This window comes from Hypanus sabinus, chromosome 19, assembly GCF_030144855.1.
Source record: "Hypanus sabinus isolate sHypSab1 chromosome 19, sHypSab1.hap1, whole genome shotgun sequence".
Classification (NCBI taxonomy): Eukaryota; Metazoa; Chordata; class Chondrichthyes; order Myliobatiformes; family Dasyatidae; genus Hypanus; species Hypanus sabinus.
This window is the reverse complement of record NC_082724.1, coordinates 69,575,506-69,594,475: the sequence shown is the minus strand read 5'-3', so window position 1 is coordinate 69,594,475 and position 18,970 is coordinate 69,575,506. Positions and strand designations below refer to the sequence as shown.

Below are 18,970 nucleotides of genomic sequence, written 5' to 3'. Positions count from 1 at the left end.
GAGTGGCAGGGAAGACTACAGAAAGGAGAGTGCAGGGAGGTTGTGAGGGGATTTGGTATCTTAACTATACAACCAGAATATTGCCATTACATTTTTATTATATTGATATAATTTTTTAATATTTTAAATAGTAAATCTTAAATATATTCTGGCAGATAGGTCTCATTAGCCATGGTTGGCAGCTCATTCAGGAGTAGGAAAGCTCTGCTCTCAAACTTCTGCTGCCTTGCGGCTGTACCTACTCACAGTGAAGGTTTTGGGAGTAAATCCCGAGGAAAAATCCAGAGCTGGAGTCCCTAAAACAGTCTTACATTAAATTCAATGTTGACTGGCAACTCCTGCAACACCACCAAGTGTCAAACTGCATCAGTCTCTGCCATTGTTTTGGATTGATCAGCTGTGTGTGTGTGTGGGGAGGGAAGGGGCGGTGAGCAACAACTGAGCAACTGAGCAACAACTTGCTCTCCATATCGTATTGCCCTGGCTCACGTATCATGTAGACAGCTGCAATGTAACATCCATGGTTGACCTTGACCAACGGAGAACCTCTCTAAATTATATTGACAAAATTATCCATATTCATTGCAAATTTATAAAACATAAGCTTAATTAATGAAAAAAGTGGCAATTCATCTTTTTAAGGTACAGCACTTTGGATCCAAACTAAGAAATTATTCTGCAGTTTGTCCGAAATAAAAGCAGAAAATGTTGGAGATATTGATCATCTCAGGCAGCACCAACAGAGGGCAACAGAGTAGAAATATGCTTCAAGTTTTAATAAAGAGGCATAAAGAGAACAAAGTCATACCACAGAGACCAACTATGGATGAATGACATAACTGTTGGCTATATTGACTAAGAAAGGCATGTTTATTCAAGCTGGTCTGCCTGGAAGAGATGCAAGAAGGAAATGAAACAGTACAGAAGACCAGGAAAACTTACACTGCAACTGTGAAATACAGGCATGACATCTGGAAGGTAGAAAAATACATTTAATATTACCACTTCATAACGTTTCATGAGAATGAGACAGTTCAGATACAGACAGAAAAACCTGGTTATCTGAAACTGTTGAATTCAGTACTAAGTCCCAAGGACCTAGTTTTGAGTTTACATTTGGCAGTACCATGATCAGTACAGACATTGCAGGGCAGAGTTGTTCCTGTACTGCAGTATTCTATCGTCTAAAAATGTAAAAGGCCAAAAATGAATGTCTGAGTGAGAGAATGATGAAGAATTAAGATGCCAACCAACTTGAAATTGAAGTTCACTTTTGTGAACTGAACAGACTAGACTGCAAGCTGTTATCAAGGGCATCTGTGCTGAAGTTTACCAAAGCAGAGAAAATAACACACTAAACTGAAAAATAGTATGAGTGAAAAGCTGCTTCATCTGGAAAAAGTTCTTTGGATCCTGGAAGTTGGGAAAGAAAGTTAATGGACAGATATCGTATCTCCTGCAGCTGCACAGGAAAGCACAATAAGAAGGGAAGTCGAGTATGATGAGGGGTTCGGGGACTGACGACCATAGTGAAATTCAAACAGCTGGAACTAGAAAAAGAGAAACCGTCAACCATCACTTGTGAATCTTGGGAAGCAGAAATTGTTGAGATTATGGAAGTAAGATTTCCAGAGCAAATTAGATCACTGACTAGGAGACCAGACTTTCTGTACCAGACTCTTGGTCAAAAGTAAGGGGTTCCCAACCAGTGTTCCATGGACCCCTTAGTTAATGGTATGGGCCCATGGCATAAAAAAGGTGAGACTCTGAAATGAGGCATGAGATGTCCAAGCAACACCACTGTGAGCAGGACTGATTACTGGTTTTTGTGAGCAAAATGCTTTAAATTTGTAAATGGAACGGTTAATTTGAGGTTGAGTCAAATGATGAAGAGATCATTAGAGAGTGATGTCAAGAGAGGAGCTCATGTATTTTTACTGAATACTGAAAACAGGATCCACAGCTGGGGTGAAGATTCCTACTGAAATAACCAGGTGAAATCAGAAATGCTGAGTATCACGCTAGACTTGGAATTCATTGGTGGGGTTAGGGCACTGAAGCTGCGATATGCTGAGGATGGGGTAGGGGAAGAACACAAGAGACAGTATAAACACAGTAACAGGGCAGACTGGAAGTCAATTGGGGGAACAGAACAGACAGTATAAACAACACCAACTGGAGAGACTGTAAGTCATTGGGGGGGGGGGGAACAGTTGAGACAGTATAAACTCCAACAGGGAAGACTGGAAGTCAATGGGGTGGAGGGAGAACAGAGGAGACAAGATACACACACAAACAGTGGAGATTTGTATTCAGTGGGGGGGATGGAGAATAGACAGTATAAACACTAACAGGGGAGACTGGAAGTCAAAGGAAAATAAAGGGTATGAAACAAGCACAGGGCACTTATAGTTCTAGAGTTTGCAATTTATTCTCTTCCTACTTACATGTTTTTCAGAAACCCTTGAGAATTAATATGAGTTTCTTCGGCCTTTTTCTCCAACATTTGAATTTCTTCCTGGAGGCACAGGATCTCATTTTCATAGATCTGCTGCAGTGATTTTTCCATGAGTTCTATTAAATTAAAATTATGAAGGATTCTGTTATACAGAAAACTAAGTCATTTTTCTTTTGAAGAAACTCTTCAAACCATTAATATATTGAAGGCCACTTAGTTTAATCCTCAAATTTCCTGCATATTTCTTTGCCACCATTTCATCAATGTTTTAAGCTGCATCACTAGAAAAACCTACCCTCATTTAGAAACCATTCAAAGCTCATTTTTGAAATCTAGCCTTCAGCCACCATTCCAAAAATACCAAATTCTGTTTGATCAAATTCTGTTCCCTTTATTATTTTCTTGGAGAAGTGGGCATTTTGAAGATTGTATGTAAATACATTGCAAAGTATAGAATATCATTACCACAAGGTGCAAAATTCTCAGTTTTCAGGAAGTACAAACATCAGGAAAATTGGTATGCCTGTTCCTGAACTGAAAGATACTCAAATTATTTTACCTGCTGACTTAGCAAAAATATCAAATTTCTGTACACAACTTATAAAGAAAAAAAAAATTCTTGAAAAATTCACCTTTCTCGTCAAGGAAGCATTGTTAAAGTGCTCAAAAATTGTCCTATTATAATAAATGAATAATTCCACTACAAAATAGCACCACTTGGTGTCAGTAATGGATTATTACAACAATAATTCCAAACGAAATTCACCAGAGTGCATTTGCTCGAATCCCCTAGTAGTCAGTTCCCAGAAATGATCAGCTCTGAAACACAAGAGATTCTGCAGATGATGGCAATCCAAAGCAACATACAAAATGCTGGAGGAACTCGGCAGGTCAGGCGGTGTCTATTGAGGGAAATAAACAGTTGACATTACGGGCCGAGACTCCTTCAGCATTTTGTGCGTGTTGCTGAAGATTTCCTCCGATCCCCCGCGCTCTCAAACGTGCTCTGCTCGAGTTCCCCGCCTTGCTTCCCATTAGAATAAAGGTATGAACTATCTTTCCCGTTCCGCTCACACAACAAGTGAAGAATCGAGAAGCGAATACACGTCCTCACCCCAGAACGACAAAAAAGAGAGAGGAACCGTCCCGTCGGTGAAGGAGCGAGTTCGCGCCAGCGCCGTTCGAAGTGACGGGCCTGCGCCGAGACCGGGTCCGACCATCTCTGAGGGGGAAAAGCACAGCACCTTCATTCACCATTGTCTATGCTGAATTAAACGCAATGTCATATTATTTTCACAGGAATTTTTTTTATTTAGTTGGGATTAGGTTTTCACAGTAAAACTGTGTTAATACTTTGTTTAATGCTTGCACCCCTTTCTATGAACTTATTCCATGTGTGTATCACGGTTAAATGTTCCCCACTAGGAGAGTTTTAAATACTTTAATCCGCGTTGAATATTACATGTTTTCATAAAGTGATTAGCAATAATAACAATATTACAATCCTTAGTTTAATCTCCAAATCTCATTTTGTTTGGTGTGACTTTCCTATGACGAGTACTTTTCTCGACATCTCGTATCCCCGGAACTAAAGTAGTTGCTCACGGAGTGTCCGGACGGATAGTGGGGTCGGATGGCACGTTATGGCAACGTGAGTGTTGAAGTTCACGGGTTAAGATTTTTGGAAAGAAACTGATTTGAATGTTGCTCTATACTGTTGCCAACAACTTATACTAACGTTAAATTGTTTCATATTTGATCCTTGTGAGATTTCAATTTTGTAGCAGTCAGTTAAGAAGTGGGTGGTTAACGCCATGTGATTGCAGTCTGTGAACTAAGCAACCAAAATAATAATCGTCCAATCTCTTGGGCCGTTATATTATTGTGTTGTTTCAAATTCATTGAATAATGATAAATAATCTCTTTTTGTGTCCAACTTTTGATTGTGTGAGGTCGAGAAGAGAAAGTCTGGATATATGGTACAATTAACTTTGACTAGTGTGGGGAGTATTTCATCAGACTTCTGACATACTGTATGTGGCAGGAGGAGGTACCTACGGCAGGATACCGGACCAGTTTTTGTAGTAGTGTTGTCTACTTGAGGTTCTTGTTGATGGTGAGGGATTCCATAGTGATAAAATCATTCATTGTCCGGTCTAGGTGTTGGGACTGTCTTGTTGGGGATGGTAATCGCTTGGGCCTTCTGTGTCATGATTTTACTTGCCACTTATCACACCAGTGCTGATATTTTGCCCAGTTTTGGCTGCATAGATGAATGGGTTGTTTCATTTGCTGAGGAATTGCAAAAATTAAGTTGGGATTTAAAGTGTATGTTATCAGTATGAGGGTTTCTTACAAGAAATTTAGTGTTGTGACTATTGAATGAAGAATCTAGTGCTGTGCTCCTTCATTTGCAAGTATCTCGTCCCTTAGATAGGGAAACAGGAACATAATATTCCAGCTCTAATGTTAGAATAGCCTTTTGAAATTTCAGTTGAACACCTTCACTTTGTTCTTATATCCCCATGTAGTAATGGCCAATGAACAGTTTTCTTTGCTGATTGCTTGTTGGACCTGCACATTAAACTTCAGATGATTTGTGTACAGGGACATGCTTTACATGCCAATACCATTCATGCCATTTACAATGCTCTTTTTTCAACCATTTTTCTATATTTCATAAGAACTTAAGAAATAGGAGCAGGAGTCGGCCATCTGGCCTGTTGAGCCTGCTCTGCTGATCAATAACATCATGGCTGATCTGACCATGTACTCATCTCCACATACCTGCCTTTTCCCCATTACCCTCAATTCCCCCGCTATACAAAAATCTATCCAACCTTGTGTTATACATATTTACTGAGATAGTCTCCACTGCTTCATTGGGCAGAAAATTCCACAGATTCACTACTCTGGGGGAAAAAACAGTTCCTCCTCATCTCCATCATAAATTTACTCCCCTGAATTTTGAAGTTATGTCCTCTAGTTCTAGTCTCATCTATTAGTGGAAACAACTTTTTGGTCTCTATCTTATCCATTCCTTTCATAATTTTATATGTTTTTATATGATCTCCTTTCATCCTTCTGAATTCCAGCAGTACAGTACCAGGCAACTCAATCTCTCCTCATAGCCTATCACTCTCATCTCTGGAATCAACCTGGTGAACCCCCTCTGCACTGTTTCCAAAGCCAGTATATCTTTCCTCAAGTAAGGAGACCAGAACTGCACACAGTACTCCAGGTGCTGCCTCACCAGTACCCTGAACAGTTGCAGCATAAATTACTCTTAAATTCAATCCCTCTAGCAATGAAGGCCAACATTCCATTAGCCTTCTTGATAGCCTGCTGCACCTGCAAACCAACCTTTTGCAAATCATGCACAAGCACTCTCAAGTCCTTCTGCATAGCCGCATGCTGCAGTCTTTTACCATTTAAATAATTATCTAATCTTCCATTTTTCCTTCCAGAGTGGATGACTTTGCATTTACCAACATTGTACTCCACCTGCCAGACCTTTGTCCACTCACTTAACCTATCTATCTCTCTCTGCAGACTCGCCATATCTTCTACACAGTTTTCTTTTCCATTCAATTTAGTGTCATCAGCAAACTTGGATATACTCCACTTGGTCCCCTCTTCCCGATCATTAATGTATATCATGAACTGTTGCGGGCCCAGTATCAACTTCTGAGGCACACTGCTCACCACTGATTGCCAACCAGAGAAACACCCAACTCTGCTTTCTATTGATTAACCAGACTAATACATCACCTCCAACTCTATGAATCGTTATGGATAAATCTTTTATGTGGCACCATATCGAACACCTTTTGGATATCCAAGTATATAACATCTATCTGTTCCCCTCTATCAACTCCACTTGTTATTATCATTAAAGAACTCCAATAAGTTTGTTAACCAGGGCCTGCTTTTGCTGAATCTATACTGCGTCTGCATAATGGATCCATTTTTTTTCCAGATGCCTCGCTATTTCTTCATTAATGATAGCTTCAAACATTTTCCCAACTACAAATGTTAAACTAACTGGTCTATGGTTTCCTGCCTTTTACCTAATCCTTTTTTGAACAGTGGTGTGACATTCGCAGTCTTCCAATCCACTGGGACCTGCCCAGAGTCCAGAGATTTTGGTAAATTATCACCAAACGATGAACTATAATTTCTGCTATTTCTTTCAGTACCCTGGGATACATTCCATCTGGACCAGGGGATTTGCCTATCTTTAGACCCACAGGTTTGTTCAGCATTATTTCTTAAATGATAGCTATTGTATCGAGGTCTTTACTTCCCATCAGATCCATATCTCTCTTCAGCATGTTAGATGTGTCCTCCACTATAAAGACCAACACAAAATAATTCAAAACCTCAGCTGTTTCCTCATTGCTCAATATCAATTCCCCCTTCTTGTCCTCCAAGGTACAAGCTTGGTTCACTTTAGCCACCCTTTTCCACTTTATATAATTATAAAAACTTTTACTACCTGTTATTATATTTTGTACTGGTTTATTTTCATAATTTATCTTCCCTTTTTTGATTGCTTAGTGGTTCTTTTGTTGCCTTTTAAAGTTTTCCCAATCTTCCTATTTCCTACTACTCTTGGTGACTTTGTACACACGAGCTCTTAGTTTGATGCCTTCTTTTATTTCCTTACTTATCCATGGCTGGCTCTCCCCACCCTTGCTGTCCTTGCTTTTAACTGGAATATACTTCTGTTGACCACTATGGAAAGATTTTTGGAAGTCTTTCACTTTTCCACAACCATCCTACCATAAAGCCTGTGTTCCCAGTCTACCCTATCCAACTCCTCCCTCATCCCATTGTAGTCTCCCTTGTGTAGGCATAATACACTCATTTTAAATTGAATTTTGCACTCTCCATTTGTATGAGAAACTCATTCATACTGTGATCACTCTTTCCAAGTGGATCCCAACTACAAGATTGCTAATTTTACATGTCTCATTGCGCAGGACCAAATCCAAGATAGCATGTTCCCTTGTAGGTTCAGTAACATGCTGTTCAAGAAAGCTATCACATATGCATTCTATGAAGTCCTCCTCGAAACTCCCTTGACTAACTTGATTCACCCAATCTATGTGCAAGTTAAAGTCCCCCACGATAACTGCTGTTCCATTCTTACATGCCTCAGATATTTCACGATTTATTGTCTGTGCCACTGTAATGTTTTTATTCAGTGGCCCATAGACAACTCTCACTAGTGATTTTTTTTAACCTTTACTGTTCCTAATCTCTATCCAGATAGATTCAGCATTCTGCTCTTTAGATCTTATATCGTCTCTCACTATCACCCTGATCTCATCCTTAAATAAGAGCACTACCCCACTTCCCTTACCTTATTGCCTATCCTCAGATATTTAATTCCTAATCCTGTCCACCCTGCAACCATATTTCTGTAATGGCCATTAAATCAGACCCCTTTGTACTGATTTGTGCCGCAAGTTTACAGACCTTGTTACAAATTCTATGGGCATTTAGATTAAGTGCCCTTATACTCATTGTGTCTTTAAAAATCCAGTGATCTTTGTCTCTTACACACTTGACTTTTCTGCACTCCACTCTTACTTTTCACTTTTTTAACATCTGCTTTAACTTTATACACATTTCTCTCCTTTACTTTATTCGTACTTCTCTGAGTGGATGACCTTGCATTTACCAACATTGTACTCCATCTGTCGGACCCTTGCCCACTTATTTAACCTATCTATATCTCTCTGCAGACTCTGTATCCTCCGTATAAAGGCACCCTCCTGCTATATACTTTAAAGCCCTGTTCATAACCCTAGTTATCTTGTTTGTGACTGGAGAGGTAGTGATGAGGAACAAAAAAATAGCAGAGGAATTGAGTATTTTGCAAAATCCTAACTAGTAGAAGATGCTAGCAGTACGCCTGAAGTTCGAGAGTCGGAGGCAGACGTGAGTGCAGTTGCATTCATTTTGAAAGGAGAAAAATATCAAAGCAGCGATGTAATGCTGAGGTTTTATAAGGAACTGGTGAGGCTTCACTTGGAATGTTGTGAGCAGCTTTGGGCCCCTTATCTAAGAAAGGATGTGCTGACACTGGAGAGCGTTCAAAGGAGGTTCACAGGAATGATTCTGGGAATGATAGACTTATCATATGAGAAGTGTTTGGCTCTGGGCCTGTACTCACTGAAGTTTCGAAGAATGAGTGGGAAATCTCATTGAAACCTACAGAATGTTGAAAAGTCTAGATGACGTGGAGAGGATGTTTCCTGTGGTAGGGAGAGTCTAGGACCAAAACACGCAACCTCAGAACAGACGGACATCCATTTAGAATGAATAAATTTCTTTACCCAAAGGGTGGTTCATGTGGAATTTGTTGAAACAAGTGGCATTGGAAGCCAGGTCATTGGGATTGGGTGTATTTAAGATGGAGTGTGATAGAATCTTAAGTCAGAGAGTGAAAGATAACGGAGAGGGAAGTGGATCAGCCATGATGAAACTGTGGAGTAGACTGAATTGGCCAAATGGCCTAATTTTGCTCCTTCGATTTTATGGTCTAAATTCAAATGTATTTCAAAGGCAGTAAAGTGCCTTAAGATCTGCTGAAATTTTAAGAAAGGAAGGAGCGAGAGAAAAGAACTGCACACCAGCTTAACCTAACAATATTGGTGTGGAAAATGCTGACATTTACAATTAAGGGGTTGGTATAAGGACACTTACAAAATAATAATAAGATTACCGTAATCAGATTCAACACAACTGAATGAAGTGAAATAATATTGGTAATTTTGACATTACAATTAACAGATTAAGCAGAAATGAGTGGAAGTAACCTATTTGAGCTTTTGACAAAGTATCACATGAGAAATATTAAAGAACACCAGATGAGGGCAAAATGTAGACATTGGTTAATCAACTGAAAATCTAGGGGTAGGAATAAACAAATGATTTTTGGGTTAGGAGAATGCGATCAGTGAGGTGATCAGTGGAGGAGACCCAACTAGTCAGAATCTCTTTCAATGATTTGGAAAAGAAGAGTTTGTGTAATAGATCAAAGACTGTAGATGGGTTAAGAGGATGTGATATGATATATAATGTGGAAAGGTGTGAAATGTGTGTGGATGAGAGTGGGGGCTGTAGGAAGGATGAGCAACCTAACTATGACACCATGGTTCAGGGAGCCGCTCGAGGAGGGAGAGAGGTAGTGGTAATCGGAGATAGTGTAATCAGGGGACTAGACAAAGTTCTCTGTCACAGGGATTGAGCATCCCGAAGGCTGTGCTGCTTGGGTTTGGGACATCTTAATCTGACCTGTAGAGGAATTTGCAGTGGGTGGAGAAAGATCCAGTTGTCATGGTCCATTTGGGTATCAATGACATTGGTAGAACAAGGAAAGAGATTCTGCTAAGAGAATTTGAGCAGTTATGGCTAAATTAAAAAGCAGAACCAAGAAGTTGGTAATCTCTGGATTACTACCTGAGTCACATGCAAATTGGCACAAGGTTAAGAAGATTAGAGAGTTAAATGCATGGCTCAATGATTGGTGTGGTGTGTTTCCTATAGTGGGGGAGTCCGGGACCAGAGAGCACAGATAGAGTGGATGTGGAGAGGATGTTTCATATAGTGGGAGAGTCTAGGACCAGAGGACCCAGAAAGAGTGGAAGTGGAGAGGATGTTTCCTATCGTGGGGGAGTCTAGGACCAGAGGACACAGACAGTGTGCTGATTGAGTTCAAGAGCTGAGAGGTAATGTTACAGCTGTAAGACCTTGGTCAGACCCCACTCGGAGTACTGTGTTCAATTCTGTTCATCTCACTACAGAAAGGATGTGGATGCTATAGGGAGAGCACAGAGGAGATTTACAGGGATGTTGCCTGGATTGGGGAGCATGCTTTATGAGAATAGGTTGAGTGAACTTGGCCTTTTCTCCTTGGAGTGACGGAGGATGAGAGGTGACCTGATAGAGGTGTATAAGATGATGAGAGGCATTGATCGTGTGGATAGCTGGAGGCTTTTCCCAAGGCTGAAATGGCTAACATGAGAGGGCACAGGTTTGAAGTGCTTGGAAGTAGGTACAGAGGAGATGTCAGGGGTAAGTCTTTTACACAGAGAGTGGTGAACGCATGGAATGGGTTGCCGGCAGCAGTAGTGGAGGCGGATATGACACGGTCTTTTAAGAGCCTCTTAGATAGGTACATGGAGCTTAGTAAAATAGAGGGCTATGCGCTAAGGAAATTCTAGGCAGTTTCTAGAGTAGGTTACATGGTCGGCACAACATTGTGGGCCAAAGGGCCTGTAATGTGCTGTAGATTTATGTTCAATCCTTAAGTGGGTTTGAATTCATGGAAAACCTGCACCAGTACTGGGGAAGGAGGGAGCTGTTCCATTGGGGCCGGCTTCACCTGAACCATGATGGATACTGGATCCTGGTGTTGATACACCTCCTCCCTCACTACCATTCAGGGCCCCAAACAGTCCTTCCAGGTGAGGCAACACTTTACCTGTGTTAGGGGTCATGTACTGTATCTGGTACTCCCGGTGCGGCCAATATATTGGTGAGACATGGACTGGGAGAGTGCGTTGCCGGAAGAAGCTGGATCTCCCAGTGGCCACTCATTTTAATTCCATTTTCCATTCCTATTCCAACGTGGTAGTCCGTGGCCTCTTCTAATGTTGCAATGAAGCCACACTCAGGTTGGAGGAGCAACACCTTGTATTTTGACTGGATAGCCACCAATCTGATGCCGTGAACATCGATTTCTTGAACTTCTGGGAATCCCCCGACACCCCACCTTTCACCATTTCCATTTCCTTCTCTTACTTTATCTCTTTATCTACTCATCACCTCCCACTGGTGCCCCTCCCCTTTTTCTTTCTTCTATGACCTTCTGTCCTCTCCTATCAGTTTCCCCCTTCTTTAGCCCTGTATCTCTTCCACCAATCAACTTCCCAGCTCTTTACTTCACCCCTCCCCCTATCCTGGTTTCACCTATCACCTTGTGTTTCTACCTTCCCTACCCCCCCCCCCCCACCTTGCTCTGACTCCTCATCTTTTTTTCTCCAGGCCTGATGAAGGGTCTCAGCCCAAAGCATCAACTACTCTTTTCCATAGATGTTGCCTGGCCTTCTGAGTTCCTCCAGCATTTTGTGAGTGTTGCTACCTCTCCAGTGTCATTTTCCGGTAGTCCAATATCCAGTCACACCTCTCTTTTATTCTTTATATCTGTAAAGACTTTAGGTATCTTACTTGATATTGCTGGCTAGCTTACCTTTATATTTCACCTTTTCTCTCCTTCATGGCTTTTTAATTTGCCTGCTATTGTTCTTTACAAGCTTCTCAATCCTCTAACTTCACACTAACTTTTGCTCTATTATATGTCCTCTCTTTTGCTTTTATATTGCCTTTGATGTCCCACGTTAGCCAGAGTTGTGGTATCCTGCCTTTATGATAGTATTTTTTGATCTATCTATCCTGTACCTTCTCAATTGCTCCTATCATTCCTGCTAGTGTCTCCCTCTAATTAACTTTGACCAGCTCCTTTCCCATGCCCCTGTAATTCTCTTTAATCAATACTGCCACATTTGACTTTTGCTTCTCCCTCTTAAGTTGCAGGGTAAAATCTGGCATAGTGTGATCAGTCTCCTAAGGGCTCCTTTACCTTAAGCTCCATAATCAAATCTGGTTTATTACACAACACCAAATCCAGGATAGCTGATTCTCTGGTCAGCTCGACCACAAGTTGCTCTAAAAAGCCATCTCGTAGGCATTCTGCAATCAATCACCTCCCCCTCCCCTCTTTCACCCTTCTCTCCACCCCTCTCCCACTCTCTTCCTCCCCCTCTCGTTTCTCTCTCACCTTTCTCTCTCCCCTCACTCCCCTTCTCTCTCCCTCCACTTTCCTCTCATCCCCTTCTCTCTCTACCCCTACTCCTCCCCTCTTACCCCCTTCTCTCCCTTCTTCCTCCCCCCACTTCACTCTCTTGCCCCACTCCCCTCTCTTTAGCCCTTCTCTTCCTTTCACACTCTCTGCACTTGTCTCACTCCCTCCCCTATCTCTCCCTCTCCCACTCTTTCACTTTCTTTGATTCTCAATCTCTCCCTCTCCCCCCCACTGTCTCACACTCTTCTACAATTCTTTCTCACAACTCTCTCCTCCTTTCGCTGTCTCTCTTCTCTCTCACCCCACAACTCTCTCACTCGTTCCTTCTCTCTCCCCCTCTGCCTCTCACTCCCAACCTTTCCCTATCTTTATCTCCCTCTCTCCCTGCCTTTCCTTAACTCTACCCTCTCCCCTTGTCTCCTCATTTTTTGTTCTTTCCCCTTCTCTCTCTCTCCCCCTTCTCACTCTCTCCCCCCCAATTCTCTTACTCCAGTCTTGTTCCCAGCTTCATTCCCTTCCCCTTCACTACATCTTCCAATCCTCCCCTCTCCCTCCCCTCTTTCACCCTTGACTCTCCATTTCTCTGTCTCTGTCTCTCTCACCTAATCTCTCTCCTCCTCTCCCTTGTCCCCTTGTTACACTGGAACTCATCCCACTGACTGCCTTATTATAGATGATAGATACCTCTATCATCTGCCTGTCTTTTGTGACAATTTCAATACACACTGCCTCTGTTTATATATAACTGCCCCATTCTCAGCCCTATCACTCAGGTTCCCGTCCCTTTGCCAAATTAGTTTCAATCTTCCCCAACAGCTCTAACAAACCTGCCCACAAGGATATTGTTTCTCCTCAGGTTCGGGTGTAACCCATCCCTTTGGTACAGGTCACACCTTCCCCAGAAGAGATCCCAATGATCCAGAAATTTGAAGGCATACACTTTGCACCAGCTCCTCAGCCACATATTCACCTGCCAAAATATCCTATTCTTACCGTCACCTACATGTGGCACAGCTAGAAATCCAGAGTTACTACCCTTGAGGTACTGCTTTTCAGCTTTCTACTGAGCTCCCTAAACTCTCTTCAGGACCTGCTCCCTTCTACCTATGTCATTGGTGCCAAAATGTACCGAGGCTTCTGACTGCTCTCCCTCCCCCTTTAGAATGCTGCAGACCTGATCCAAGACATCCCTGACCTAGCGCCTAGGAGGCAACGTACCATCCCAGTGTCCATTGCTTCCACAGCATCTTGTATCTAGTCCTCTAACTATGGAATCCCCTATCACTACTGCAGTCCTCTTTGCTCCCTTCCCTTTTGAGCCACAGCACCAAAGTCCCATTTGCTGTGTCTCCCCTGCAGGAGATTGTTTCCCACAACAGTATCCAAAACAGTATGCTTATATTGAGGGTGTTACTCTGTACCAGTTGCCATTTCCTTTCCCTCTGCTGACAGTCACACAGGTATCTCCAACTCCAGCAACTTACGGGTGACTACCTCTCTGTAGCTCCTGTTTGTCATCTCCTCAGTTTTCCATATGAGGTGAGGGTTATCAAGCTGTAGCTTAACACAGACTCTGAGGAACTGCAGCTTGGTGCAGCTGTGGTTACCCAGAAGGCTGGGGGTCTCCCAGAATTCCCATATCATACATAAGAGCACAACACAGCTCCTGGAGCCATTCTCACTTCTCTAACCATGTACTAACAGGTGAAGAATGACGAAGAAGAAGAAATTTACCAGATATTTACATTGCTGAAGCCTGATGAGTCAAAACCTCCCCAATGTAACACTAGTCTTCTCCAATAAAGGCCACTCCACTTGCCCCTGCCTTATTTTTCTTTGTCTTTGCTAATGAATCTCGATTTGATTGGGCTACTAGAAAACCCCAAAAGCTCGTGAATGCTCTTTTTAAGTCTCACTCATGGACCTGTGAGTAGCCTCCTCTCCCGCTACCAATTTGATTGGGCTGCTGGAAAATTTTTTACACAAAAAGCTTGTACGAACAGAATTCTGGTAATCTTAATGAAGTTAACTAAGTTATTATGATTGACCTGTACACTACTTATACCTGTTTGCTCAAAATAGTTCATGAATTTAACATTTCATTTGCAAAGCCGTATGACCATTTCAGGTTTTGTGTAGAAGGAAAGAGTCACATTTTGGATGATAGCAGCCTATCATCTTTTGCGTCAGCAATATCCATGAGCCCGGTATATTTTAGTCAATTGTGACCCCAGCCCACTCTATTTAGGATGTTGATTGAAAAATAGTTTGTTTTTCAAATCAGACATCCTTTGTCAGAACTTTCTATAGGGATCCTGTAGCATTGTTCTCAGACTGAAATGATTAATTGTTGATCATAACTTTGAGGGGTATGCCACCAGCCAATGAGGATTTTTTCCTCAATTCTCATTGTCTGTTAAGGCCTCTTCATGTTAGTCCTAAACAAGTGCTCTCTTGGTAAGCTATCCCTCAGCATGCGATCACTGACATACAGTGGCCATCAATGATTCAGTCTTAAAGCGTACGTCTTTGTGTCAGATCTCACCACCATTGTGGCCTTATGGCCTTCTGAGATTTCAGCATTCTTCTAATTCTGCCTGTTGTGCATTCCTGATTTTTTAAATTTCACTTTCATTGTCAAAAATTCTTCAGTTCTGAAATTTCTTCTCTGAACTTTGCTCTCAATACATTTCTCCTTAAACTCCACTTTGCTTAAGATTATGGTATATGTACCCTCTAAATTGGCTTTGAGTTAATTTAGTTTTATTTAGAACCCACCAATTTAATCCTAACCTAATCACAGGACAAATTACAATGACCAATTAACCTACTAACCAGAATGTCTTTGGACTGTGGGAGGAAACAGGAGCATTCAGATAAAACCTACACGTTTGTGGGGAGGATACAGAAACTTCTCACAGCTGATGTCGGAATTGAGCCCCAAACTCTAATGCCCTGAACTGTAATAACATTGTGCTAACTGCTATGCTACCATAGCACCCAATTTAATCTTTGTCTGATAACACTCACATGAAGCACCTTGGAGCGTTTTACAATAATGACACCCATTTAATCTAATGGTGCCTGCTTGCATTATGGAATAGGCTCACAAATTAACTCTCGATATTGCTTTTCTATATCCATTGTTTGATACCATGTTCACTTGTTAGTTTTCTACACCTTTATTTTTTGGTAGCGCTCTGTGTCTTAGAGAACATCTGCAATGAGTAAATAGTTGATTGAATGGCCTCTTCCAATTCCTCATGATTTTATTTGTATGTTTCCATAGTCATAAAAAATTCTTCTTATCCATTTGATGTCTGTGTGCAAGTTCCCATTTTTTCTCTTTTCACTGATGCTGTCTGAGCTGCTGGACGATTGTTAAAACTGATCTGTGTTCACCGTTTTTGTCCCTTTGTTTTATTTTTCACTAACTCCCTTATTAATTTGTCAAGGATATGGCTTCCGCAGTTTGTCACCGTGATTCTGTCTCCTCACACAATCAGAGATATTCACTTTATCTTATCATTCCGCCCCTATTTTCTCTACAATGAGATACCAACTTACTAATTTCCCAATTTTGATGAAGAGTCTTCAAAATCAAGTTTGTTTCAAGGTCAAGTTTATTGCCATTCAATCATACATGTATACAACTAAATGAAACATTGTTTTTCTGGGGCCCAGGTACCAAAGACATACAGTCAAAATACAGTCACAAAATAAAATTCGCACAAGTGCTTGAATGGCTTGGCCTGTAGAATGACAGGTTAGCATAAAGTGTCAAGTACATGCTTATGTAAGACTGCATAATGTTACTGGCACTGTTATAATAAAACAGTCTTATAAATATGTGAAACAGCAGCAATAAAAGATGAAAAGTGATTAGTGCAGAATGAGAGTGTGTCTGAGTTTGGGAGTCGGGGTGGGAGAGGCAGCAGGGCATTCAGGTGTACATGTTTGCTGGTTGACAGAGTGGTGTCAAGAAGTCCAGCATCCTTGGGGAAGAAGCTGTTACCCAGCCTGACACTTGGTGTAATTAAGCTGTGCTACCTTCTGTTTGATGGCAGGAGGTCAAAGAGATTGTGGGAAGGATGGAAGGGGTCTTTGACAATTCTGGCTGCACTGCATATGCAGCACTTTTGAAACATGTCTTGATGGCAGAATAGAGAGAGACCCCAATGTTTTCAGAAGCCCTTACTATCTGTTGCAGGTCTTGTGGTCCGATGCATTGCAATTTCCATACAAGCAGTTAAGACACTCTTGATGATGCTCCGATACAATGTGGTGAGAATGTAGAGGGGTGGTGGAGGAGCTTCGCTTGCCTCAGTCTCCTCAGGAAGTGAAGGCTGAAGTGGAGTGAAATACATTAATATAAAAATATTAATTACACTCTTTTTGCCATAGCAGCTTCCTACTCTTTGTTTCCATCATTTTCTTTTAGATTTCTAGCAGTTGCATTTTTTATTTGTTAATATTTATATACCGTAAATTCCAGTGTATATGCTGAGAATTTGGCCCTAAATTTTGGTCCTAAAATTAGGGGATTGGCTTGTACAGAGGATGCCAACTTTGGAAAAACGAATACTCAGAAGACAGATCATATTTATTGGCTGTTTTGGAGTCAAATTGGTTCCACTGTCGATGCATGAATTCTTTATCCTATCATTCCTCCCCTATTTTCTCTACAATGCGATACCTACTTAGTAATTCTTTCCCAATTTTGATGAAGTCTTCAAAATCAAGTTTGGTTTATTGCCATTCAATCATACATGTAAACAACTACCGTAGATTCCGGACTACAGAGCGCACCTGATTAAAAGCCGCACGCTCTAATTTTAGAAAGAAAATCAATTTTGTACTTGTAGAAGCCGCACCGGATTTTAAGCTACAGGTGTCCCACGTTGTAATATGAGATATTTACACAGAAAGATATTACACGTGAGGATTTTTTAACTTTTAATTAAATCCGTATGGTAACATAAACAAATACATATTGCAAATGCTTTTTTTTTCGAACAGTGCCTGTAACACAGCTACTTTTAAATATACATACGTATCGGTAACACACAAATTACGTTGCGTATACTTTTTTACTGAACAGTGCACGAACAACATTCCAATATCTCCTAACGACTGGTAAAAAAATATATATACTGCAGCCTACCAGGAAAAGTTATTGATCGCCTTTAACTTAAAAGCTGCATCATATGCTTTTCTTCGAGTGTTTTCCATGTTGATGAGGGTGAGTACAAATGACTGATTTACAATAATTTAATTGTGAAAGTGCGCTTGATGTATCGTACAATTTCATTGGACCTCTGTGAACTACTCATCAATTTTATTGGTCTTGCTATGATCCCAGCCCCCTCCTTTGTGAGAATCACAAGAGCACCCATCGAAGGGGTGGGGGGGGGGGTCAGTAGACCCAGTAGGAGAGAGAGAGAGAGAAACGTGCCAAATTGCACGTCCCACCCGGGACGACAGCGACTATTGTCTCATGGAGACCACGTGAAAAGCCCTTGGGCAAGGTGGGCTGGTTGAGAGAGAGATTGCATCATCCCAACCTGATTGACACCTGCGACTCCATGAGGAAGTATAAAGGTGAGTCTCAGGGGGACAGCTCCCTCAGACGTACCAAGAGGACACGAGAGAGTGTTTTCGCAGCAGCAGGAAGCCATTCTGAAGGAAGCCACGTGCATTAGATTCCGGGATTGGAATTTGTGGCTGGAATCACAGAAAACCGCTTTTAACTAACATCGGGGAGAGGGAACCAACGCTCCCCCAATCTCTCTCTCTCGGTCGCCCCACGTTAAACCCAGCGATTTTCAAAGGGCTGAGGCCTGCAGCCTTCTGAGTGACTTTTATATTTCCAACAGACAATCTTTTAACCCCTAGACAACAACAGAGCTCACTTAATGATGAGTATTACTATACCCGCGCTTTAGATTGATCGTTGACGATGTGCACTATCTGAATGTATGTATTAACCCTACTCTTGTGTCCCTTTATAAATAAAACGTTTGAAAATAGTGACATCAGACTTCAGCAGACCTCTCTATCTTTGCTGGTAAGTTCTCCAGTTACGGGATTCATAACAGTCTACTGTTACGAGGCAAAATGTTTTTGGCGGCATGAAAAAAAACATACATTAGCTGCACCGTAGTATAGGCCGCAGTGTTCAAAGCGTGGGAAAAAAGTAGCGGCTTATAGTCCGGAATTTACGGTAAATGAAACATTGTTTCTCTGGGGCCCACATCTAGTGGCTGAAGCACGGACATCAAATCACTGGAGATGACTGCAATGTCCGTATTTTCAGCTTTCAATGTTGTTTTTGTCTCACCTGACAAGTGCGCTTTGAACATGTCCCAGACAAGTAGCGACTTTTCCTTCCTGACACCTTCGGGACGTCGACACCACACCTCTTTAACCCACTTCATCCATCCAACCATGTTCTTGAAAATTCCCACGGGAATTTTCTGAGCAATCTTTGTTTTTTGTCTCAACACAAGATCACTCCTATTCATAAATCGAGTGCACCAACTTCGTGTAGCTTTGAAATTTTCGCTGACCTCACGTTGATTTTCGTCCCATTTCAACACTTGAACTCGAATCATTTCTCTGGTAACAATGTATCC

General features: G+C 41.6%; 2 protein-coding genes across 6 annotated transcripts in view; one reads left to right on the top strand and one right to left on the bottom strand.

The window, feature by feature from the left end:
- The window catches only part of cenpp (centromere protein P), a 401,228-nt gene that overhangs the window by 329,670 nt on the left and 52,588 nt on the right, over window positions 1–18,970 (bottom strand). Inside the window, exons 3-4 of one of the 4 annotated variants that reach the window (XM_059944631.1) lie at window positions 3,573–3,680; window positions 2,448–2,574 (exon numbers count right to left, since the gene is read on the bottom strand). In XM_059944631.1, the coding sequence (XP_059800614.1) occupies window positions 2,448–2,574; window positions 3,573–3,678 (233 nt within the window). In that variant the 5' untranslated portion in view covers window positions 3,679–3,680. Of the gene's footprint in view, window positions 1–2,447; window positions 2,575–3,532; window positions 3,812–18,970 lie in introns of those variants that run through there. The other 3 variants (XM_059944629.1, XM_059944633.1, XM_059944632.1) reach the window with 3 other exon arrangements.
- The window catches only part of nol8 (nucleolar protein 8), a 66,776-nt gene continuing 51,881 nt past the window's right edge, over window positions 4,076–18,970 (top strand). Inside the window, exon 1 of one of the 2 annotated variants that reach the window (XM_059944618.1) lies at window positions 4,076–4,109. The gene's annotated coding sequence lies outside the window, so the exon portion shown is untranslated. Of the gene's footprint in view, window positions 4,110–16,632; window positions 17,578–18,970 lie in introns of those variants that run through there. The other variant, XM_059944617.1, reaches the window with a different exon arrangement.